We start from the raw sequence: 26,607 nt of genomic DNA, 5'->3' as shown, positions 1-26,607 counted from the left end.
GGTTTATCCATGTTGTAGCCTTTGACTGTACTGAGGTCCATTTAATGGCTGATAATACTCCAAGGAACAGACACACCACAATTTGTTTCTCCACTCATTCATTTACGCACATTTTGGTGGTTTCTACATTTTGGCTATTGTGAATGGTGCTGCTACAAACATCTACGCGCATGTGTTTGTTTGAAAACCAGTGTTCAATTCTGTTGGGCATGTATTTACAGGTAGAACTGCTTAGTCATACAATAATTCTATGTTTAACTTTTTGAGGTATTACCAAATTGGATATTAGAAATCAAAGTTCTGAGGCAGATTCTGTTAAGGAGAGGAGCTTCAAAATACCTTATTTTAAGACAATAACAATATTTTACAACTATTACCCTCTGTAACAGGTAAATAATTATTTAAGGCTTGAGATATCTCCTTTTTATCTCAAAAAGCCCCTCCATTTCCTATGCCTACCATCAGTACGACTTCTTAACAAAAGCACTCCACACAGAGGCTTGGCATCCTCACTGCGCAGGAGAGAATCCGAGCAGAGCCCTCCCGAGGCTCCAGGTGTGGGTGCTGTGCCAGCCTCCTCACAGGCAGATGGCTCTGCGTGACTCAGTGGGCTCTTACCTGAGAGAGAGTTGCATCTGCACATGCTTTCCTGGCGTCCTGGGAAGCAAGGACAGTGAGAAATTAGCAACGTTTCAGATACATTCAATCTTAGGTCCACACATACCAAAGTTTCAAAGAGAGCTTTCCTAAGCTGTCAGGAGCGAAAGCAGAATGTGAAAGAATGCCGGAGTCTCCTCGCATCTCAACACCCCATGGTCTACTGCCATCTGTGGACTGTTCAGGCCACGCTGAACAGAGAATCAGTAACACCCAAATCTGTCTAAGGCCTGCAGCACAATATTCCTGGGGCCCCACAGCTGTGGTCAGCACCAAGGAAACCAAACTGCAAGCTGGGGCAGCACCCGAACACCCTGGGACCTGGTGCTGCCTGTGCCCTCAGTGCTGCACAGGTTGGCACACACGTCTTGCTCTTTTTACAAAGCCCATCCAGGGTCAGGAAGGTTGTGGCCCAAAGAAAAAGTATAAAAAGGACCAGATATCCAGCCCAAAAACCTTTTCTTCAGATCGCATTAACTAAGTACTTTGTTTTCAAGAGAAACAATCATTAATTCTAAATTCTATGGAGGGCGCGGTCTCACGTCTGTAATCCCAGCACTTTAGGAAGCTGAGGCAGGAGGATGGCTTGAGCCCAGGAGTTCAAGACTAGCCTGGGCAACAAAGTGAGACCTTGTCTCTACTAAAAATAACATTTAAACATTTAAGGAAAACAGGCTGGACGCGATGACTCACACTTATAATCCCAGCACTTTGGGAGGCCGAGGTGGGTGGATCACCTGAGGTCAGGAGTCCGAGACCAGCCTGGCCAACATGGTGAAACCCCGTCTCTTCTAAAAATACAAAAATTAGCCGGGTATGGTGGCGCATGCCTGTAATCCCAGCTACTCAAGAGGCTGAGGCAGAAGAATCGCTTGAACCCAGGAGGCGGAGGTTGCAGGGAGCCGAGACCCCACCACAGCACTCCAGTCTGGGCAATAGAGCAAGACTCCATCTCAAAAAAAAAATAATAACAATAATAAATAAACAAATAAATAAATAAAGGAAAACGAAGAAAAATAAATAAATTCTATGGAAAAAGAGCAAGGGACCTGAAGCCAGACAACCAGATGTACATGAGCCTCTCTGGCTGCTCTCGTTTCTCCTCTATCCATGGCCTGTGGAAGCAGTAAGCACTGTGAAGGGACCCACCAATGCTCACTCAAATGTCTTCATTACTAAGGGATCAACGTTACTAGAAAACAGACCTGGAAATCTCAAAAGAGAACGTATGTTTATAACAGGAAGATATCATAAAGGAAAACAAGACAATGGCTTTAACTAAAAAAGGTTTAAAATTTGAGTGTGGGTATACTTTTTTTTTAAATCACAATAATTTCTTTTCTTTTTTTTTTTTTTTGAGACAGAGTCTTGCTCTGTCTTGCCCAGGCTGGAGTGTAGTGTTGCGATCTCAGCTCACCGCAGCCTCCACCTCCCAGGTTCAAGTGATTCTCCTGTCTCAGCCTCTTGAGTAGCTGGGACCACAGGCATGTGCCACCACACCCAGCTAATTTTGTATTTTTAGTAGAGATGAGGTTTCACCATGTTGGCCAGGCTGGTCTAGAACTCCTGACCTCAGGTGATCTGCTCACCCTGGCCTCCCAAAGTGCTGGCATTACAGGCGTGAGCCACCCTGCCCGGCCTTTTTTTTTTTTTTTTTTTTAAACTATGTATTTATTTATTTTTATGACAGGATCTGGCTTTGTTGCCCAGCCTGGAGTGCAGTGATGCCATCACAGCTCACTGCAGCCTCGACCTCCTGGGCTCAGGTGACCCTCCCACCTCAGCCTCCTGAATAGCTGGGACTACAAGCATGCATCACTATGGCCGGCTAATTTTTATTTATTTAGTTAGTTTTTTTTTTTTTTTTTTGAGACGGAGTCTCGCTCTGTCGCCCAGGCTGGGGTGCAGTGGCTGGATCTCAGCTCACTGCAAGCTCCGCCTCCCAAGTTTACGTCATTCTCCTGCCTCAGCCTCCCAAGTAGCTGGGACTACAGGCACCCACTACCTCGCCCGGCTAGTTTTTTGTATTTTTTAGTAGAGACGGGGTTTCACCGTGTTAGCCAGGATGGTCTCAATCTCCTGACCGTGATCCACCCGTCTCGGCCTCCCAAAGTGCTGGGATTACAGGCTTGAGCCACCGTGCCCGGCCTTATTTTTGTAGAGATGGGGATCTTGCCATGTTGCCTGTGGCTGTTCTTGAACTCCTGGGCTCAAACGATCTTTCCCCCTTGGCCTCCCAAAGTGCTGGGATTATAGGCGAGAGCTACCACGCCCAGCTGACACTTTTTAGTAAGAAAAATGTGTTTATATGCTGTCATCTGACCACCTACTTTCAAAATGGCAAATGGCATGTGCAGCCCTTACAGGCGTGCATCCAAGTGCCCCACACGGGGGAGGTGGAGGACGAGTTCCCAGTGGTTCAGGTTTTTGGGGCAAACTGCTCACTGCAAATGATTTCTACTTTAGGAAGCTTGTGGGAATATTTATAAACTGATAATATGGAAATATATTGGTCAGGCGCAGTGGCTTATGCCTGTATTCCCAACACTTTAGGGGGCCAAGGTGGATGGATCACCTGAGGTCAGGAGTTCAAGCCTGGCCAACATGGTGAAACCCCATCCCTACTAAAAATACAAAAATTAACCAGGCATGGTGGCTGGCACCTGTAATCGTAGCTATTCGGGGAGGCTGAGGCAGGAGAATCACTTGAACCCGGGAGGTGGAGGTTGCAGTGAGCTGAGATCACACCATTGTACTCCAGCCCGGGTGACACAGCCAGACGCTGTTTCAAAAAAAAAAAGGAAATACATTGAGATTATTATAAATATACAAATTTATACATTCCAAATTCATCTTTAGTTAAGCTCTTATTGGTTATTCTGCTTATAATTAAGACACACAAAAAATCGAGTATTTCTATGCAAGCAGTAACATTTGGAGTAAGGGGGATGAAAAATACTTAGAGCAGCAAAAGCCTTTTTGTCAATGAATGTTACCTGGCAAGTACCGAGTTTAATATTTGTTTTTGAATACCATTCTTGTTGATGTTATAGCCTTTGATTTTAAAACATCATAAGAAAATTTAAAACAGAGAAAATAAAACATGAGATTTAAGCAACCTCCCCCTGGTTAGTGTTCAAAGACTAAAATGAGTTTCTTAAGGTACAGTGTAACAGACTGTGGTGATGCTACTGTTAAACAGAAGGAAAAACTACTGTAAAAACAAAATACAGATAACTTCAATTCAGTCTTTATTTTAGCCAATAACCAGCTTATGTAACTGAGTGCAGCACTCTGGAGAACAGACACCTTCAACTTTTAAAACTGTAGGAAGAAGTCTTTCAATGGAAACAAGCTCTGTAACTGCTTAACAAAGAATAAAATCTTCAAGTTCTTTCAGATTAATTTCCAGTTTAATGGACTCCTGCAGATACATATTATGATGTCCACTTAAACCAGAGATGAACATATCCAAGCCATTTATCAGTTGATTTCTCATCCTTTTTGGATTTATGTCAAATGACACAGTAACACACTTACTTTGGGGTTTCATCCTAAATTAAAGCCTGGGCCCTGCTCAGCGTGGAGTCACTGAATGTTTTGGACCAGGCATCCAGTGCAGCTGCGTCTCACGTGAATGGACCCTGCTCCCTCGCACTGGCCGGCATGCCGCCCCAGAACACACCTACACCTGTGCATCCTGCGGAGCTTTTCTTACTCCATCAGCTACTCTGTGTATTTTAAGGCACATCATGTTTTACTCAGCATCCCTTTGAGAGCCTGTGATTCCTCAATAATAATCAAAAGGAGCATGCAAGATCCTTTAAGGGTCTCTTGGCTGAAAAACGAATCTAAGAAAGAAAACAACCCCTTTTAGAATCATCCACAATTTCTTGTTTGATTCACTATGCTCTGCATTCTTCAACAAGCGTGTATTCTTTGGGCAATCAGGAAAAAATGTTCTACATTTTAAAAATAAGTCTTCCTTTACCATTTGGGGTAAAACGACTTCACCAGCTGTTGCTGTCCCTGTCTTGTGCAAAGGAACTAACATAGCGTGGTTCCTGGTTCCTGGCACTTCAGAGACAAAGCAGCTAGGCACCTCTTCTAGTGAATGTCCCGCTACGGGGGCCATGAGCTGCATGTGGCTGCTGAGCACAGGAAATGGAACCAGAAAAATTGGGAGAAAAACTCTGTCAAATATTTCAATTAAAATGTATTAATTACATATTGAATAATAATATTTTAGATATATTGCCTTAGATAAAATTTGTTGGGTCAGGCGTGGTGGTTCACACCTGCCAGCACTTTGGGACGCCGAGGCAGGAAGATCCCTTGAGCCCAGGAGTTCAAGACCAGCCTGGGCAATATGGTGGACTCTGTCTCTACAAAAATAAAAAAAATCAGCCAGGTGTGGCAGCATGCTCCTGTAGTCCCAGCTACTCGGGAGACTGCAGTGAGCTGTAATCGCACCACTGCTCTCCAGCTTGGATGACTGACAGAGACCCTGTCTCAAAACACACAAACAAAAAACCAAAAAAACCTTGTTAGGGTTAATTCCACCTGTTTCTGTTTCCTTTCTTTTTATTCTTTTTAAAGAGACAGGGTCTTCCTACCTTACACAGGATCGTCTCAAACTTTTGGGCTCATGCAATCCTCTTGTCTTGGCCTCCCAAAGTACTGGAATTAAAGGCATGAGCCACGGTGCATGGCCATATCTCCTTTTACTTTTTTTTTTTTTCTTGCTCTGTCTCCCAGACTGCAGTGTGCAGTGGCGCAATCTTGGCTCACTGCAAGCTCCGCTTCCCGGGTTCACGCCATTCCCTGCCTCAGCCTCCCAAGTAGTTGGGACTACAGGCGCCCACCACCACCACGCCTGGCTAATTTTTCTTTTAGTAGAGACGGGGTTTCACTGTGTTAGCCAGGATGGTCTTGATCTCTTGACCTCGTGATCTACCTGCCTCAACCTCCCAAAGTGCTGGGATTACAGGCGTGAGCCACCGTGCCCGGCCTCTTTTTACATTTTTTATGTGGCAACAAGAGCATGTGGGGAATGTCACGTGACATTCGTGCCAGCCCAAGAGGGAGCCCCCTGTGCAAGAAGGCCTTGGGGAATTCACAATGTGACAGGGCCCAAACCTCGGGAGGAGGTGCAACAGCTCCTTTTGGCCTTAATTTTTAAAATTTGGGTGTCTTGCACCTGTGCCATACAAGCTCTTTCCATCTGCTATGAATAGATCCAAGTCCACTATTTGTGAACAACTTACTGCTGTCAGAAAAATGAAATATCTTCAAATAGGCCAAATCACACTACTATTTAAGACATTTTCAGGATAAACTTTAAAATTCTGATTTCTAGGCCATGCATGGTGGCTCACGCCTGTAATCCCAGCACTTTGGGAGGCTGAGGCAGGCGGATCGCAAGATCAGGAGATCGAGACCATCCTGGCTAATGTGGTGAAACCACATCTCTACTAAAAGTACAAAAAATTAGCCAGGTGTGGTGGCGGGCGCCTATAGTCCCAGCTCCTCAGGAGGCCAAGGCAGGAGAATGGCGTGAACCCGGGAGGCGGAGCTTGCAGTGAGTTGAGATCACGCCACTGCACTCCAGCCTGGGCGACAGAGTGAAACTCTGTCTCAAAAAATAAATAAATAAATAAATAAAAAGAATAAGAGAAAGCTCTTACATCAAATGGACAAAACCTAAAAACATACTGAAGACCTGGTTTTTCCTGAGAAGTCTGCCTCTTTTTCTCTTACTCTTCACATCAGCGGTTTCAGAAAGGAAATATATACTTGCATTAATTGTTTCTCTATAAAATATTTACTAGAAGTACTGCTTCACAACAGTACGAGCAGAAGGAATTCCATTTAGACCTACTGTTCCTCACTTTTCAGAAAGTTATGAGGCAAGAGAATTGTTTGAACCCAGGAGACAGAGGTTGCAGTGAGAAGAGATAGCGCCACTGCACTCCAGCCTGGGCACAACAGAGCAAAACTCTCTCAAAAAAAAGTTTATGAACTCTGCAACTTAACATCCTGTATCAATCACAGACTGAAATTTAATGTTTCAGAATTCTGTGAAAGGTATTCTTTTCACAGTGCAGTTTATTTACACACGGTTGTTTTTATCTTCAATTTTTGTTATTTTTCAGGGTCTTGCTCTGTCGCCCAGGCTGGAGTGCAGTGGCGCCATCGACTCCCTGGCACCTCCGCCTCCCGGGTTCAAGTGGTTCTCTGACCTCGGCCTCCCGAGTAGCTGGGACCACAGGCCACACCGCCACGCCCAGCTAATGTCCTCCCGAGGAGCTGGGACCACAGGCCACACCGCCACACCCGGCTAATGTTTATATTTCTTGTAGAGATGGGGTTTCACTATGTTGTCCCGGCTGGTCTCAAACTCCCGACCTCAAGTGATCTGCCCGCCTAAGGCTCCCAAACCACTGGGATTCCAGGCGTGAGCCCCTGTACCCAGCCGCTATCTTGGATTTAGATATATCTGCTCCATCTAGTAGTCTATCAGAAGCTGTAGATTCCAATCATCACTGCTAGGGAAGATGTGCTTTCAAAATTAGGAAAAAAATACATCAGATATATCTGAAATACTTTTTTTTTATTGTTGTTAATACTCTTATTTTTTTTTTTTTTTTTTTTTTTTTTTTGAGACGGAGTCTTGCTCTGCCGCCCAGGCTGGGGTGCAGTGGCCGGATCTCAGCTCACTGCAAGCTCCGCCTCCCAGGTTTACGCCATTCTCCTGCCTCAGCCTCCCGAGTAGCTGGGACTACAGGCGCCCGCCACCTCACCCGGCTACTTTTTTGTATTTTTTAGTAGAGACGGGGTTTCATCGTGTTAGCCAGGATGGTCTCGATCTCCTGACCTCGTGATCCGCCCGTCTCGGCCTCCCAAAGTGCTGGGATTACAGGCTTGAGCCACCGCGCCCGGCCAATACTCTTATTTTTAAGCAAGATTTCTGCTGTCAATAGTCCCAATATTCAGGAGAGGGAGGCAGATACCACAGTCTGATCAGTGGCCCAGAGTATAACAAACAAATTTTCAAGGTTATGATAAAAAATGCAAAAGACACTTATAAATTCTATAGAGACATCTGGTGTATATTCAAACAACAAATTGTATACAGAAAGCAAAATCTGGAAAACAATGTACTAGGCCAAGTATCTAGATCTATAATTAGTACATCCCGGGCCAACTAAGATTCAATTTCAATATAAAACACAGAACAAGTCATCCTGTAAATCATTTTTCCTAAAACAAGTAACAGCTAACCTAAAACTCAAACGATTAATAAAACCAAGCACACACAACTACATACTCGAATCTGGTTCTTAAGTTGCTCGGCCTCCTGCCGTAACTGGTCAAGCTCACTCATCTTCTGATCTTAGTGCTCTTCGATGCCACCTCCAAGAATGTGAGATCTGAAACAGAAAGACAAGCACAAACAATAAACAACTGTTGAATAATTTAAGGAAGCAGGTTAGAAAAGTAAATTGAAAGTTTAAGGTGGGCACGGTGGCTCAAGCCTATAATCCCAGCACTTTGAGAGGCTGAGGCGGGCAGTTCATGAGGTCAGGAGTTCGAGACCATCCTGGCTAGCACGGTGAAACCCCGTCTCCACTAAAAATACAAAAATTAGCTGGGTGTGGTGGTGCACTTGGGAGGCAGAGGTAGAAGAATCGTTTGAACATGGGAGGCAGAGGTTGCAGTGAGCCAAGATCACACCACTGCATTCCGGTCTGGGTGACAGAGCGAGACTCCATCTCAAAATAAAAAAAATAAAACCTGACATTTAGGATAGCTATCACATGAAGACCTAGAGGAAGTTACTTCATGGAATGGGGGTCAGTGGCAACCTGGCAACCAAGAATCTCAAAGCCACCTCATCTCAGTAATCATGAACCGCTACTGGTCAAAAGCTGTCAGGATGCTCGCATGGCAAACCTAAGAGCACACAGGGTGGCGTCCAGCAGCTTTTTAGCTCAGGGACAACCCACTCTCCCATCCAGGTGAGCCGTGGGGTCCCAGGAGGCTCAGAAACAACACCTTAATCCTTACAGGTACAGGCTAAATCAGGCTCAGTGCAAGCCACCCTGCCTGTTCGCCCTAGTCATGTTAGACAATATTCCTGAAATCAGAGTAAAAACTAACTCACCTTGTTAAACAACAGACTTATTTTCCCAAGAGAATGTCATAAATGGAGGCTGTGTTTCTGACCAAGATCTTGGCTGTTTTTTTTTTTTTTTTTTTTGAGACGGAGTCTCGCTCTGCTGCCCAGGCTGGAGTGCAGTGGCCGGATCTCAGCTCACTGCAAGCTCCGCCTCCCGGGTTCACGCCATTCTCCTGCCTCAGCCTCCCGAGCAGCTGGGACTACAGGCGCCCGCCACCTCGCCTGGCTAGTTTTCTGTATTTTTTAGTAGAGACGGGGTTTCACCGTGTCAGCCAGGATGGTAGATCTTGGCTGTTAATCGTTAAGTATGACTGAAGTATAACAAAGCTGAGGATACAGTTGCTAATGTCTTTAATCCCTTACAATTAGCTCTCATATGCAAGTACTGCTTATGCAAGCACTTCAATTTCCTACATAAATTACACAGAGGATCAATTTTACCATTATAACTTTTGTGTAAAAGTCAAAAGGTTAATATAATATACATCAAAATTTAATTGACAGCAGTTATTTTCTTGAGATTAAAACCCACCTGTGGGAAATTATCCGATGACCTAAGAAGTTCAGCCGTCACAGTTACCAGTTTAAACTTTCCTAGTGTGCATAAAGGAATTCGAATGACCTACGGTATAGATACTTGATGTCTATAATCCACGAACAAGAAAGGCCTGCAAGGCAAGCGCCATGACATGAGCATGCAGACCAGGCGTCCTGCTGCCACCGCTCTCTGGGGAGGCAGGGTGCACAGCAACACAGTGTCAGAAAGATTTCTGACCAAACAGGTGTTTCTAAAGGCATTATTTTAAACTGATGTTTTAATCACGAGGAAAACTTCACTAAGGGAAAATACCTTAGTCTTCCCTGCACACATGGAGCATCACTGGAATTAGGTATGGACAAGGTCACACCTCAAGGGCAGTTTATTCTTAAGGGATAAGACTGGTTAATTCTCTCCCTGGTTTTCACATATAAATTCTAAGGACTACAACTTATGAATGTTAATGTGTGGAACAGTAAGAGTGCCAGGACAATATGAGTAGCGTCTCAAATGGATTCTGTTTGGATGCCTTCTGCCTTGTATTCTTTCTGCATGCCCTGACACTACTCACTTGTATTTCACACATGATCATGTTATATTATGTACACAATTTTACAGAATTCCTTCCAAAATCAACATGAAGAAAACAAGTTAACGTTATGAAGTACCCTGAATTAAACTGCTTTAGTTAACGCACAGTTTCTGATCCTAATTTAAACACTAAAAAGCTAATTTTTATATATGGGACTAAAAACAACAAACTCGGCCGGGCGCGGTGGCTCAAGCCTGTAATCCCAGCACTTTGGGAGGCCGAGACGGGCGGATCACGAGGCCAGGAGATCGAGAGACGATCCCGGCTAACACGGTGAAACCCCGTCTCTACTGAAAAATACAAAAAAAAACTAGCCGGGCGAGGTGGCGGGCGCCTGTAGTCCCAGCTACTCGGGAGGCTGAGGCAGGAGAACGGTGTAAACCCGGGAGGCGGAGCTTGCAGTGAGCTAAGATCCGGCCACTGCACTCCAGCCTGGGTGACAGAGCAAGACTCCGTCTCAAAAAAAAAAATAAAAATTAAAATTAAAATTTTAAAAAAATAAAAAAAATAAAAAAAAAAATAACAACAACAAACTCCTGGGATCTGGGGAAACAGAAAAGCATGTTCTGAGATGCCTCAAAAATGATGTTCCGGCTGGGGGCGGTAGCTCACGCCTGTAATCCCAGCACTTTGGGAGGCTGAGGAGGGTGGATCATCTGAGGTCAGGAGTTTGAGACCAGCATGGTTAACGTGGCGAAACCCCATCTCTACTAAAAATACAAAAATTAGCCGGGTGTGGTGGTGCATTCCTGTAATCCCAGCTACCCGAGATGCTGAGGCAGGAGAATCGCTTGAACCTGGGAGGTGGAGGTTGCAGTAAGCCGAGATCTCGCCATTGCACTCCAGCCTGGGCAACAACAACGAAACTCTGTCGCAAAAAAAAAAAAAGAGATGTTCCTTGTGGCTGGAGGGTGGTGGGTGGGGGTTTAAAGGCCCAAATTCCATCATTAGGTGGGATAACTCCTGAAATCTTATATACTGCTTTTAATTAGATGTTCTTTTCACGTATTGTACAAGAATATGTACACAACCATCACCCAGCTATATGTCTTGAGACTAGAGAAACAAATTTACCAAAAATCTAAGTATCTTTAAAATGAACTCAATATAACTTTGTGACCTCACAAAATTTCAGCAGTAACACCAAAACTTGCTAACTTTAATCTTTAGTCCCATGAAAAGAGAACACAACCAGATGGACTTCTTTTTCATAGTTAATAGCAGAAATTATTATACTCTCTCCTGTGCCGACATTTGAGTTTCAATTAAGAGACTCAAAACCTATGTTTGTCAATTTTTTAAAAAAAGTGTATTCCTGGCTGGGCATGGTGACCTGTAATCCCAAGACTTTAGCAGGTCAAGTCGGGAGGACTGCTTGAACTCAGCAGTTTGCGACCAGCCTGGGCAATATGGCAAAACGCTGTACACACACACGCACGCACGCGCGCACACACACACACACACACACTCTCCTATTTTTGTTAGCAATAAAAATAAATTTCCTGGTAAGATCCTCTTCAATCCACATACAGAAGTGATAAGAGAAATCTATTGTCAGGCATTTCAATTTTTCTTTTAAATTACATTCTCTAGTCTCCAGGATAAAGATATATATTTTCTTTTCTTTTTTGAGACGGAGTTTCGCTCTTATCACCCAGGCTGGAGTGCAGCAAATGACGCAATCTCGGCCCACTGCAACCTCTGCCTCCCAGGTTCAAGTGATTATTTTGCCTCAGCCTCCCTAGTAGCTGGAATTACGGGTGCATGCTACCACGCTCGCCTAATTTTTGTATTTTTAGTAGAGCCGGGGTTTCACCACGTTGGCCAGGCTGGTAAGGAACTCCTGACCTCAGGCGATCTGCCCGCCTCGGCCTCCCAAATGCTGGGGTTATAGGTATGAGTCACCATGCCCAGCCTAAAAATGTATTTTCTAAAATCAAATTTTAAAAAAAAATTTTGGAGATAAACTCAATGATCAGTACCATCTTTTTGTAATGTGGACATGCCCCACGGACACCCTGTGCAGCAGTTCAGGCACAGCGAATGGCTGATGGGATAAGGCAGGAGAGATGAGAAAGCGTGGCCACCACATTCCCCATGGGCTGCAAGAGCACCAGGTGCCAGGAAGAGAGAACTTAAGGGAAGCAACCTTCTGATTCACATAAACTAACAGCCTTCCCAGTGGCTCTTAGTTCATCTCTACCATGAAGACAGTGAACGAAACAAAAATGGAACAAGAATACAAAGCATGATGCTTTTGTGTGAACAAAAAGGACAAACACCAATGCCAGAGCAAGCCAACCTTTTTTTTTTTTTTTTCTGAGATGGAATTTCATTCTTGTTGCTCAGGCTACAGTGCGGTGGCGCAGTGCTGACTCACTGTAACCTCCGCCTCCTGAGTTCAAGCGATTCATCTCCTGCCTCAGCCTCCCGAGTAGCTGGGATTACAGGCATGCGCCACCACGCCTGGCTAATTTTTTGTATTTTTAGTAGAGACGGGGTTTCATCATGTTGGCCAGGCTGGTCTCGAACTCCTGACCTCAGGTGATACAACCGCCTTGGCCTCCCAAAGTGCTGGGATTACAGGCGTGAGCTACCACACCCGGCCCGCTATCTTTTTTCTAGACACATCAGATGTTAATGGTGGTGTTTTTGGAGACAGAGAAACAGGTGAGCAGCTTTTATTCTTCTCATTATTCTTCAAATACAGTTTGCTTACTAACCCCCCTACACACCAACACACAAAGTTAACAGAGGCTAATCTGGGGTCTTAGAATCAAGAAAGATTAAAAAAAAATTTTTTTTATACTCTTCAGTTTAAATAAAATAAGTTAAAGTAACATCTTTAAAAAAATGCCTGTGAGGGTCTCACACTGTTGCCCAGGCTGGAGTGAGTGGCACAATCATAGCTCACTGAAGTTCAAGCCATCCTTCTACCTTAGCCTCCAGAGTAGCCAGGACTAGAAGCAGACACCACCCATTACACCCAGCTATTTTTGAAATTTTTGGTAGAGACAAGGCCTTGCTATGTTGCCTGGGCTGGTCTCAAACTCTTGGCTTCAAGGCATCCTCCTGCCTAGGCCACCCAAAGTGCTAGACTCGAATCTAATGCTTGAGCTACCACACCCAGCCTAAAGTTAACTTTTTAAAGTTACTTGATGCAGCCAGGTGCAATGGCTCATACCTGTAATCCCAGCACTTTGAAAGGCTCAGGCAGGTGGATCACCTGAGGTTAGGAGTTCGAGACCAGCCTGGCCAACGTGGCAAAACCCCATTTCTACTAAAAAATACAAAAATTAGCCAGGTGTGGTGACGTGTGCCCAGCTACTCGGGAGGCTGAGGTGGGAGAATGACTTGAACCCGGGAGGCGGAGGCTGCAGTGAGTGGAGATCATGCTACTGCACTCCAGCCTGGGTGACAGAGCGAGACTTCATCTCAAACAAAAAGTTACTTGATGCAATTAGCTGGGTATGGTGAAACGTGCCTGTAGTCCTACCTAGTTGGGAGGCTGAGGTGGGAAGATCGCTTGAGCCCAGGAGTTCAAGGCTGCAGTGAGCTATGATAGCACCACTGCACTCCAATCTGGGCAACACAGCAAGATCTTGTCTCTAAATAGTTACTGGAAGAACTGTAACATATCGCTAAGAACAATAATGGAGAGAGTAATAATTTGGGAAAACGCTTACTATATACTAAGTGAAAAACAATATAAATTTGCATATAGTTATTTTATTTGAGACTGAGTCTAGCTCTGTGGCCCAGGCTGGAGTGAAATGGCGCGATCTCAGCTCACTGCAACCTCCGCCTCCTGGGTTCAAGCGATTCTCCTACCTCAGCTTCCCAAGTAGCTGGGATTACAGGCATGCACCACCACACCTGCCTAATTTTTGTATTTTTAGTAGAGACAGGGTTTCGCCATGTTGGCCAGGCTGGTCTTGAACTCCTGACCTCAAGTGATCTGCCTGCCTCGGCCTCCCAAAGTGCTGGGATTACAGGCATGAGCCACCGCACCCAGTCGCAGGTAGTAATTTTAGCTGCTTTATTAGAATTAAAATAGGTCTGGGCGCGGTGGCTCATGCCTATAGTCCCAGCACTTTGGGAGGCTGAGGCTGGCAGATAGCTTGAGCCCAGGAGTTCAAGACCAGGGTAGGCAACAACATGGCGAAAACCTGGCCTCTACTAAAAATGCAAAAAATTAGCTGGCGTAGTGGCACACGCCTATAGTCCCAGCTACTTGGGAGGCTAAAGTGGGAGAACCCACTCGAGTCCGGGAAACTGAGGCTACAAGCGAGCCGTGACTGCGCCACTATGCTCCAGTCTGGGCAAATGGAGTGAGACCTTGCCTAAAAAAAAAAAAAAACAAGAAAAGAAAAATATACTTATTTTAAAGAAAGACAGTTAAAAAGACTAACAGCATTTTTATTATAATTATTAGTCACGTTTTTCTACTAAATTTCCTAGTGTTGACGCAGCTTCCTTTGAAAATTAAAAAATAAATGTAAATTTTAAAAGTCGTACTTACATTTTGTTGCTTTTGCTTTTCTCTTCACTATCCTTAGTCCCCCAAACCTTCTAGAACACCCACCATCAGGTTTACCTGGCTTGGGCTCCTCTCCTCCAGTGCCAATGTCACGGCTAAGCTCTGGCTGTGCTGACTCCAAGAACTTGCCCGTCTAATCCACTAAGACGGGGTCTGCTGAGGTCTCATGTCTATCCTTCCCGATGACCCATATCTGCCATTGGCTTTTATTTAGAATTTCAGTTTTGGAAATCCTTTTCAGAGAGATTTAAATAACTTAAAAGCAAGTAGGTGAAGGAATCTGCCCCTACTTTAGAACAACATCTTTGTGAGTCAAGTGTTAGTTTGCATGATTTTTAAAGTCAGAATATTTCACATTTGCATTGCAATGTGCTCCGTGTAATGCCTCTACTTTCATGGCAATGCAGCAGCCCAGGCCTCTCTCATCCAGGCCCCTGAGAGTCTAGGAGCGGCACTTCAGCGGTGCCCGCAGGACCCCAAATTACACAGTCAGCAATAACGACATTCAGGCTGCAAGTTTGCCAATAACAAAATAGGGTACAGATATTGAAAAATAATTTCAATTTCTGGTTCTGCGACATACAAAGAATAATGCTTTAAATTGTTTTTTACTCTGATCTGCTTAATTCAAAATAGGAATGGTGTTACCTACATGACAGAGCTAAAATGAAGATTAAATCAGACAACCAATCTGAAAGTGCTCTGTCAGCCTTACAGTGATTAAACTTCCGAAGTCCAAACTGGCCCCACTGAGGCCCCAGTGTCTTACACAGGGGCAGGAAATTTGCTAATTTGACCAGCCACACAAGGATCACAGCTCACCTCCAAGATGAAGCACTATTTTGAGAGAGAGGAGTCTGCATGAGGAATTTAAACCAATTTCACTCACTTTTCCATTTTTCTTTCATTCCCAAGTCCAGGTCAATCTCCAAAATTAAGACTGTGGCAATTCAAAGGGCAACGGAAAGTCCTCAGGCCCTGCTCCCTTTATGCACCGCTCCGAACAATACTGTGAAGAATAAGGGGAGCAGGGCACCACCACAACTGATAAAAGGACACGACCACTAACACAGCTGCAGAGCAGCGCATGTGCAGACCCTCCCTTCAACACGACAGGCACCGTGGCGCCTCGGCACAGTGCTGAGCAGCATGAACCAGGCTGGCTGCTAGTCTGAGGGAGACAGATGACTAACAGGTAACCACGTGGAGCATACACAGGCACCAAACGGGTGAAGTGTGCCAGGGAGGGCAGGGAGGATGCTGCTTTGCATGGTTGTTAGACATGACCTTGCTAATAAGGGCCAAGAATTGAGCGGAAGGCAGATGGGTAAAAATAACACAACTGTTCTTGTTTGAGGTGCTATTTTTTGCAATGGTAACAACTTTTAAAATCATACCTTCAGGATTTTGCCTGTGCCTATAAAGTAATCTTACCAAAAAAGTGAATGTGACCAAAGCTCCAGAACCTGCAGATGGGAGCGTGTTCAATGACCCCACACGGAGGCAACAGAACCTGAAGACAGGGGAGCGTGTTCAATGACCCCACACGGAGGCAACGGAACCTGAAGACAGGGGAGCGTGTTCAATGACCCCACACGGAGGCAACGGTGCTACACAACGGCCTGGGAAACACTCCAGCACAGACAACCAGGCAGGTTGGTTAGTCTGTCTTTAACAAATAAACTTCAAGGGAAAAAGGAGACAAAGCAAGCAATGGAAGGAGGATTTCTGGACTAAGTTAAGAGACTCCCTAGGATCATCTCCTTCATGCCCCAGTCACAAGTGAGCTCACTCACCCACCAGACACTGGCAACCGGGGGAAGAGCAGGAACTACGGTGTGCGGTCACAAAGTCCTCAGAAGGCGATTCTCCGGGGAGGGGATCTAATAGCCAGGGGTGAGCCAGTGAGGCACAGCTATTAAGAGCTTACCTCCGACCCCTGGAACTCTGAAATCCCAGGAGGCGGTTACTGACACTCCGGAAGACTTATTATTTCTTTTTTTTTTTTTTTTTAGACGGAGTCTTGCTCTGTCGCCCAGGCTGGAGTGCAGTGGCGCGATCTCGGCTCACTGCAAGCTCCGCCTCCCGGGTTCACGCCATTCTCCTGCCTCAGCCTCCCGAGTAGCTGGGACTACAGGCGCCCACAACCGCGCCCGGCTAATTTTTTTGTATTTTTAGTAGAGACGGGGTTTCACCGTGGTCTCGATCTCCTGACCTTGTGATCCGCTCGCCTCGGCCTCCCAAAGTGCTGGGATTAAAGGCGTGAGCCACCGCGCCCGGCCGACTTATTATTTCTCATGCATCACAAAAAACATTTGGTCTCCCATTTTGCTCTCCCTTTTCTTTTTTTTTTTTTTTGAGATGGAGTCTGGCTCTGTCGCCCAGGCTGGAGTGCAGTGGCCGGATCTCAGCTCACTGCAAGCTCCACCTCCCGGGTTTACGCCATTCTCCTGCCTCAGCCTCCCGAGTAGCTGGGACTACAGGCGCCCGCCACCTCGCCCGACTAGTTTTTTTGTATTTTTTAGTAGAGACGGGGTTTCACCATGTTCACCAGGATGGTCTCGATCTCCTGACCTCGTGATCCGCCTGTCTCGGCCTCCCAAAGTGCTGGGATTACAGACTTGAGCCACCGCGCCCGGCCTGCTCTCCCTTTTCTAACCCTGTTAGCCTATGGCCTCTTTTTGCTTTTAGGGCAGAGCACAAAATCTAGCACATACAAGGACAATTGGAAATCATTCAATAGATACACATCTTCAAACATGTTGAGGCCAAACAGGAAGTACCACTGTGATTGTTTTAAAGCCAAACTTTATATGTAACGGATGGAGTCTCATGAAATGAATGGCATCCATCCACCAGGCAGATCTAACAGGGAAAGGTGGTGGGAAACTGACAATCACGCAGCGCACACAACAGAGGCGGCTAAACTCCAAACACCTTTTTTTTTTTTTTTTTTTGAGACAGAGTCTCGCTCTGTCCCCCAGGCTGGAGTGCAGTGGCATGATCTCGGCTCACTGCAACCTCCGCCTCCTGGGTTCACGCCATTCTTCTGCCTCAGCTTCCTGAGTAGCTGGGACTACAGGCGCCCGCCACTACGCCCTGCTAATTTTTTGTATTTTTATTAGAAATAGGGTTTCACCGTGTTAGCCAGGATGGTCTCAACCTCCTGACCTCATGATTGGCCCACCTCAGCCTCCCAAAGTGTTGGGATTACAGGCGTGAGCCACCACACCCGGCCTCCAAGCACCTTTCATAAAGGGCCTGGAAATCCTCAGGTTTGGGGAAAGACTGCTGTGTGCCATGTCATTTGCACTCCAGTATATAAAAATAATATTTGTTTTTACATTTACTATTGCAAACTACAATGAATTCTATTTGCTATTCCAACAGCAAATGGGGGGTGGGGGTTAGAATTCTGTTCCTAGAAAAACCTCCATGTTTTTATTGGCATTTGCATGTCCAACCCACTTAAGCAGGACCAATAATGTCTGACAGCCCTGCTGGCTGGAAGCAGAGTGATGCTTCACGGCGGGAAAGTTGGAAGCCCCAGGTTCTAACCCAGACTCTATCTCTTCTCACCAGGTGGCCTCCAGTAGGTTTCCTAACTTCTCTCTGCCTACATTTTTTGGTATGAAAGTGGGGACAGTCCCCACAGCTCATGCTATGACAATTCCATTAGAATCCACGCAAGGCCCTTAGAACCATGACTGACACAGTAAATACTTACTAAATATATGACTTGCTATGAAAGCAGGTATGGCCGGGCGCGGTGGCTCAAGCCTGTAATCCCCCAGCACTTTGGGAGGCCGAGACGGGCGGATCACGAGGTCAGGAGATCGAGACCATCCTGGCTAACACAGTGAAACCCCGTCTCTACTAAAAAATACAAAAAACTAGCCGGGCGAGGTGGCGGGCGCCTGTAGTCCCAGCTACTCGGGAGGCTGAGGCAGGAGAATGGCGTAAACCCGGGAGGCGGAGCTTGCAGTGAGCCGAGATCCGGCCACTGCACTCCAGCCTGGGCGACAGAGCAAGACTCTGTCTCAAAAAAAAAAAAAAAAGAAAGCAGGTATAAAAGTGTTGCCCTGAAAAAATGTAATGGCCAGAAGACTACCTCCTGCCTCAGCTGCCCATTTTCTATTCAGTCAGTGAAGTAGGCCCTTTGCAGAAATAAAAAATACGGGTAGCAGTGGCAACCAGTGTAACAGAGGAGCTAATCAGATAGATGTGATGCTTTGAAATCTGTGCATGTTGCTGCATGTACAAGTCTTTATGAGAACATCTGCTTTCATTTCTCTTGGGCAGACTCCTAGGAGTGGAATGGCTGGATCGTACTACAGGTGTGTGCTGAACATTTCAAGAAAATGCCACTGCAGTGGCTCATGACTATAATCTGAGCACTTTCAGGGGCAAGGCAGGACAATCACCTGAGCCCAGGAATTGAAGACCAGCCTGGGCAACATAGTGAGACCCTGTCTCTATAACAATTAAAAAAAAAAAAAAAATTAGCCAGGGGTGGTAGTGCATGCCTATAGTCCCAACTACTTAGGAAGCTGAGGCCAGAGGATCACTTGAGCCCAGGAGGTCATGGATGCAGTGAGCTATGATTACACCACTGTACTCCAGCCTAAGAGACAGAGTGAGATCCTATTTCGAAAAAACTAAAAACAAACTCAAAAAAAAAAAAAAAACAAAAAAACCCAACTCTTTTCAAAATGGTTATGCTGGGTCACATTTCCAACATCCTGTCAGCAATGTGGAGAGTCCCAGCTCCTCAAACCCCCACAACGTTAGGTATCACAGCCATTCGAATGGGGGCTTTGGCTGTGGTTTTAATCTGCATCTCGCTGATGGCTAAACTTTTCAGGTACTTAATTGCTGTCTATACATTTTTCTGGTAAAGTGTCTGTTCAAGTCACTTGCCTCTTTTTGATTGGGTTACCTGTTTTCTTAATATTGTTTTTTGGTTCTTGGTTTGTTTTGTTTTTTTTTTCCTGACACAGGGTCTCGCTCCATTGTCCAGGCTGGAGTACAGTGGTGTGATCGTGACTCACTATAGCCTCAACATCCCGGGCTCAAGTGATCCTCCCACCTCAGCCTCCCAAGTAGCTGGTACTACAGACACACAACACCATACCTGGCTAAATTTTTTTTTTTTGGAGACAATCTCACTCAGCCGCCCAGGCTGGAGTGCAGTGGTGCAATTTGGGCTCACTGCAACCTCCACCTCCCGGGTTCAAGTGATTCTCATGCCTCAGTCTCCCAAGTGGCCGGGATTACAGGCATAAGCCACTACAGTTGGCTAATTTTTGTATTTTTAGTAGAGATGGGGTTTCGCCATGTTGGCCAGGTTGGTCTCGAACTCCTGACCTCAGGTGATCCGCCTGCCTGGGCCTCCCTAAGTATTTTTGTTTTTGTTTTTGTTTTTTTTTTTTGAAGAGACAGGGGTCTCACTTTATTGCCCAGGATTACTGAACGACTGGCTTCAAGCAATCCTCCTCCCAAAGTGCTGGGATTACAGGTGTGAGCCATAGTACCCAGCCAAAATTGAGTTTTGAGAGTTCTTTACCTATTCTGGATACATGTCACCTAAAAGACATTTGCTAATATTTTCTGCCGGACTGGTTTGTCTTTCATTCTCTGTGTTTTCTAAAGAGCAGAAGTTTTAAATTTTGATCAAATCTAATTTATAAATGTTTTCTTTTACGCATTTTATCTTTGATCTCATATCTAAAAGCTGTTTGCTTAATTCAAAATCTCAACAATTTTTCTAATTTTTGGTTTTATGTTTAGGTATATGATTCAATGAGTTTTTTTTTTTTTTTTGAGACGGAGTCTCGCTCTTGTTGCCTTGCTCGAGTGCAATGGCGCAATCTCAGCTCACTGCAACCTCCATCTCCTGGGTTCAAGCAATTCCCCTAATTCCCCTGCCTCAGCCTGCTGAGTAGCTGGGCTACAGGGGCATGCCATCACACCTGGCTAAATTTTTTTTTTTTTTGGCATTTTAGTAGCGATGGGGTTTCACCATGTTGCCCAGGATGGTCTGGATCTCCAGACCTCGTGATCTGCCCACCTTGGCCTCCCAAAATCCTGGGATTACAGGAGTAAGCCACCTCGCCTGGCCTGAGTTAATTTCTGTACATGACATCAAGTTCTCCTTTTGCATAAGAATATCTGATTGACTAGCCAGGTGCGGTGGCTCACACCTGTAATCCCACAATTTTGGGAGGTCAAGGCGAGTGGATCACCTGAGGTCAGGAGTTCGAGACCAGCCTGACCAACATGGTGAAACCCCGTCTCTATTAAAAATACAAAAATGGCCGGGCGCGGTGGCTCAAGCCTGTAATCCCAGCACTCTGGGAGGCCAAGGCGGGCGGATCACGAGGTCAGGAGATCGAGACCATCCTGGCTAACACGATGAAACCCCGTCTCTACTAAAAAAAAAATACAAAAAACTAGCCGGGCGAGGTGGCGGGCGCCTGTAGTCCCAGCTATTCGGGAGGCTGAGGCAGGAGAATGGCGTAAACCCGGGAGGCGGAGCTTGCAGTGAGCTGAGATCCGGCCACTGCACTCCAGCCTGGGCGACAGAGCGAGACTCCGTCTCAAAAAAAAAAAAAAAAAAAAAATACAAAAATTAGGGCCAGGTGCGGTGGCTCAAGCCTGTAATCCCAGCACTTTGTGAGGCTGAGACGGGCGGATCACGAGGTCAGGAGATCGAGACCATCCTGGCTAACACGGTGAAACCCCGTCTCTACTAAAAAATACAAAAAAACTAGTCGGGCGAGGTGGCAGGCACCTGTAGTCCCAGCTACTCGGGAGGCTGAGGCAGGAGAATGGCATAAACCCAGGAGGCGGAGCTTGCAGTGAGCTGAGATCCGGCCACTGCACTCCAGCCTAGGCGACAGAGCGAGACTCCGTCTCAAAAAACAAAAACAAAAACAAAAAAAACACAAAAATCAGCCGGGCGTGGTGGTGAGTGCCTGTAAACCCAGCTACTTGGGAGGCTGAGATAGGAGAATCGCTTGAACCTGGGAGAAGGAGGCTGCAGACAGCCGAGACTGTGGCACTGCACTCCAGCTTGGGCAACAGAGCAAGAGTCCGTTTCAAAAGAAAAAAAAGAATATCCAATTGTTCCAGCCCCTAATTGTTTTTCAATATTGCTTTTTAATTTAAAATTATTTCAAACTTCAAAGTCACAAGAATACAAAGAAACCTTGTACCCTTACCCAGACTCACTAACTACGAACATGGCTTCATTATTCCCACTTTATACAAACAAAAAGGTTTTTTTTTGTTTTTTTTTTCCTGAATCATGTTTGCCTTACTTTTTTCTCTTTTCTTTTTTCTTTTTTGAGATGGAGTCTTCCTCCGTCGCCAGGCTGGAGCGCAGTGGCGCAATCTTGGCTAACTGCAACCTCCACCTCCTGGGTTCAAGTGATTCTCCTGCCTCAGCCTACCAAGTAACTGGGACTACAGGTGCCGCCACCACGCCTGGCTAGTTTTTGTATTTTTAGTAGTGACAGGGGTTTTCCCATGTTGGCCAGGATGGTCTCAATCTCTTGACTTCGTGATCCGCCTGCTTCGGCCTCCCTATGTGCTGGGATTACAGGCGTGAGCCACCGTGCCTGGCCCCCCTTACTTTTTTCTATAATGTATACTGGTATTTCTTTCTTTCTTTCTTTTTTTTTTTTTTGAGACGGAGTCTCGCTCTGTCGCCCAGGCTGGAGTGCAGTGGCCGGATCTCAGCTCACTGCAAGCTCCGCCTCCTGGGTTTACGCCATTCTCCTGCCTCAGCCTCCGGAGTAGCTGGGACTACAGGCGCCCGCCACCTCGCCCGGCTAGTTTTTGTATTTTTTTAGTAGAGACGGGGTTTCACCAGGTTAGCCAGGATGGTCTCGATCTCCTGACCTCGTGATCCGCCCGTCTCGGCCTCCCAAAGTGCTGGGATTACAGGCTTGACCCACCGCACCCGGCCAAATTTGAAGCCGCGCCCAACATGGGGCACGAATCTTTTTTTTTTTTTGAGACAGAGTCTTGCTCTGACCCCCCCAGGCTACAGTGCAGTGGCCCGATCTCGGCTCACTGCAAGCTCCGCCTCCCAGGTTCACGTCATTCTCCTGCCTCAGCCTCCCGAAAAGCTGGGACTACAGGAGCCTGCCACCACACCCAGCTAATTTTTCATATTTTTAGTAGAGATAGGGTTTCACCGTGTTAGCCAGGACGGTCTTGATCTCCTGACCTCGTGATCCACCTGACTTGGCCTCCCAAAGTGCTGGGATTATACGTGTGAGCCACCACACCTGGCCATATATTGGTATTTCAACTAAGATTTGATTTGAAAAAAGGGCTCTCCTGCTTTCTAATGAAAAAAGCTAGAGAAGTACCGCTCTCATTCAGAATATAAATCCTCATCACTGGGACCCTAAACTTTCTTGCTCAACACTAAATGGAAGGTTTTTTTGAGGATCAAATTGTTTTGAAAACCAACTTTGGCTTAAAGAGATAGAAAAAAACTGTTAACAAAAACCAGGGTATTGGCCAGGCATGCTGGCATATGTCTATAGCCTCAGCTACTCAGGAGGCCGAGGTTAAGAGAACCCCTTGACCCCCAGAGTTAGAATCCAGTCTGAGCAACATGGCAAAACCCTGTCTCTTTAAAAACAAACAAACAAAACCACCAGCTATTTAAAAAAAAAAAACTCTGAAGAAATTTATATATTGTCTTTCTAAAACTGAAAAGGATCAAATATATCAAAATTACCTTAATTCAGAAGGGCTTCTGGTCTGGTCTCCAATACATGTAAACTTGTCTGAAACAAACAGAAAAGGTTGTATTTGTATTGCATTCAGGTTGTGAATAAAATATTCTATTTTGCTAGTAGTTACATTTTGTACAACAGCACATAATTTTGACCCTTCCCTATTACTATTTCTCCCCCAAAATTGTTTTATTTAGCACTACTGTCATATTTTGTTTTTCAGTGTGGGAACAAAATAAGAAATCAGATCTCAGTTTCTTTAAGAATCCTTAGGGCCGGGCGCGGTGGCTCAAGCCTGTAATCCCAGCACTTTGGGAGGCCGAGACGGGTGGATCACGAGGTCAGGAGATCGAGACCATCCTGGCTAACACGGTGAAACCCCGTCTCTACTAAAAAATACAAAAAACTAGCCGGGCGACATGGTGGGCGCCTGTAGTCCCAGCTACTCCGGAGGCTGAGGCAGGAGAATGGCGTAAACCTGGGAGGCGGAGCTTGCAGTGAGCTGAGATCCGGCCACTGCACTCCAGCCTGGGTGACAGAGCGAGACTCCGTCTCAAAAAAAAAAAAAAAAAAAAGAATCCTTAGAAATGCCCCAGAGAAAATACCTTGAATTAAACTAAAAAGTATGGTAGAGGTTAGAATCCTATCACTAGAAAAATTACAGTAACAATTTAAAAACTAATGCAGGCCGGGCCCAGTGGCTAACCCCTGTAATCCCAGCACTCTGGGAAGCTGAGGCAGGCAAATCACCTGAGGTCAGGAATTGGAGACCAGCATGGCCAACATGGTGAAATCCTACCTCCACTAAAAATACAAAAAAAAAAAAAAAAAAAAAAATTAGCCAGACGTGGTGTCACAAGCCTGTAATGCCAGTTCCTCAGGAGGCTTAGACAGGAGAATCGCTTGAACTTGGGAAGCGGAGGTTGCAGTGAGCTGAGATCACACCACTGCACTCCAGCCTGGCTGACAGAGCAAGACTCTGTCTCAAAAAAAAAAAAAAAACAAAACACAGAACAGGCTGGGCATGGGGGCTCACACTTGTAATCCCAGCACTTTGGGAGGCTGAGGCGGGTGCACCACCTGAGGCCAAGAGTTCGAGACCAGTCTGGCCAACATGGTGAAACCCATTTCTACTAAAAATTCAAAAAAAGCTAGGCATGGTGGCGGGCGCCTGTAATCCCAGCTACTTGGGAGGCAGAGGTGGTAGTGAGCAGAGACCACGTCATTATACTCCAGCCTGGGTGATAGAGCAAGACCATGTCTCAAAAAAAAAAAAAAAAAAAAGCTACAGTGGCTCCCGACTGTGTAATCCCAGCACTTTGGGAGGCCGAGGTGGGTGGATCACAAGGTCAAGAGTTCGAGACCAGCCTGGCCAATATGGTGAAACCCCGTCTCTACTAAAAATACAAAAAAATTTGCTGAGCGTGGTGGCGGTGCCTGTAGTCCCAGCTACTCAGGAAGCTGAGGCAGGAGAATTGCTTGAACTTGGGAGGCGGAGATTGCAGTGAGTCAAGATTGTGCTACTGCACTACAGCCTGGGCGACAGAGCGAGATTCCATCTTAAAACAACCACCACACACACACACACACACACACAGATAAAACACTAATACAATTCAACAAATTCTGAAGATTAATTTAATCCAGACTTTGCCTGTTGGGCATGACAGTGGAAAGCACTTCATCTGAATCTCAAGGAAGCCACTAAATAACTACTTCCTGAGTCCTGGCAAGTCTATGTTGGGACACTTCCAATCCCTCTCTCTGTCCCTCTCCTGCTGACAGGGTCCCATCCAGTGCCTGGCCCTGGTGCCCAGAAAGGTGGCTTGAATGGTGACAGAGATCACAAGAGAGGTTTCTGACTCCTCTTGACACACTTCTGGTGGAATGAAAATATGTCCAATTCTAGATTTCTTCTGATTTCAGAACATTTATTTTATTATTTTTGAGACAGCAGTCTCGCTCTGTCACCAGGCTAAAGTGCAATGGCATGGTTTCAGTTCACTGCAACCTCCGACTCACTGGTTCAAGCGATTCTCCTGCCTCAGCCTCCTGAGTAGCTGCGATTATAGGCACACGCCACCACACCCAGCCAATTTTTGTATTTTTAGTAGAGACGGGGCTTCACCACGTTGGTCAGTATGGTCTCAATCTCCTGACCTTGTGATCCGCCCGCCTCGGCCTCCCAAAGTGCTGGGATTACAGGCCTAAGCCACTGCGCCTCGCCTGATTTCAGAACATTTAAAGATGCTTTTGTAATCGCTCCCTCAAATTAAACTATGTGAAAAGACCACTTGTGGAGGCTTCACAGGTCACCACCTGCCTATTAATTCAGTGTCTTGTGAGGCTGCAAACTAACATGCACACATCTAGTCTGGAGTCAGGAGATGAATCAACAAACTGAAATGTCTCCCAGTTGAACTGTGAATTCTAATTCATGTGCTTAAAGTAGTTTCGTTTTGCAATTATGCTGCTTATGTACAAGCAAGCACATACTTTTCTGGCAGTAAAAGTGAGTGTGGAAGGAAAACAGTTTGGCAGTTCCTCAAAAAATTAAACACAGAATTACCCCATAACCCAGGAATTCTACTTCTAGGTATATTCCCAAAAGAACTGAAAGCAGGGACTCAATGCATGTATACATTATGTTCTTAGCAGCAGTACTCAGTAGCCAGAAGAAGGCGGAGACAGGCCAAATACCCACTGAGCATGAATGGATAAAGAAAATGTGGTCTGTCCAAACAATGGAATATTATTCAGCTATAAAGATAGAACAGGCCAGGCGTGGTGGCTCACGCCTGTAATCCCAGCACTCTGGGAAGGTGAGGCGGGTGGATCACCTAAGGTCAGGAGTTCGAGACCAATCTGGCCACCCCGTCTCTATTAAAAATACAAAAATTGCCGGGCGTGGTGGCTCATGAGGTCAGCAGATTGAAAACATCCTGGCTAACACGGTGAAACCCATCTCTACTAAATATACAAAAAATTAGCCAGGCATGGTGGCGGGCGCCTGTAGTCCCAGCTACCCGGGAGGCTGAGGCAGGAGAATGGCATGGCGTGAACCCGGGAGGCGGAGCTTGCAGTAAGCCAAGGTCGTGCCACTGAACTCTAGCATGGGCGACAGAGCAAGCCTCCGTTCTAAAAAAAAGAGTCCTGGTCCTGTGTCTGTTAGAACACGGACAAACCTCAGGAATACGCTAAGTGACAGGTGCCATATACAAAAGGCCACATATACGACCCCATTTATGTGAAATATCCAGAACACACAAATCCAAAGAGACAGAATGCAGTGGTTGCCAGGGGCTGCATGTGTGTGTGTGTGCGTGCACATGTGTGTGCAGT

General features: G+C 45.9%; 1 protein-coding gene across 1 annotated transcript in view; it reads right to left on the bottom strand.

The window, feature by feature from the left end:
* GNB1 (G protein subunit beta 1) overlaps positions 1 to 26,607 on the bottom strand; it is a gene marked incomplete at its 5' end in the record, with an annotated part of 113,260 nt that overhangs the window by 33,943 nt on the left and 52,710 nt on the right. The window contains 3 exon segments of the mRNA NM_001265894.1: positions 619 to 657; positions 7,988 to 8,090; positions 23,268 to 23,316. Coding sequence (NP_001252823.1) covers positions 619 to 657; positions 7,988 to 8,044 — 96 coding nt within the window.

The sequence above is a fragment of the Macaca mulatta genome, chromosome 1 (genome assembly GCF_049350105.2).
Source record: "Macaca mulatta isolate MMU2019108-1 chromosome 1, T2T-MMU8v2.0, whole genome shotgun sequence".
Classification (NCBI taxonomy): domain Eukaryota; kingdom Metazoa; phylum Chordata; class Mammalia; order Primates; family Cercopithecidae; genus Macaca; species Macaca mulatta.
This window is presented reverse-complemented; position numbering and strand designations above follow the sequence as displayed.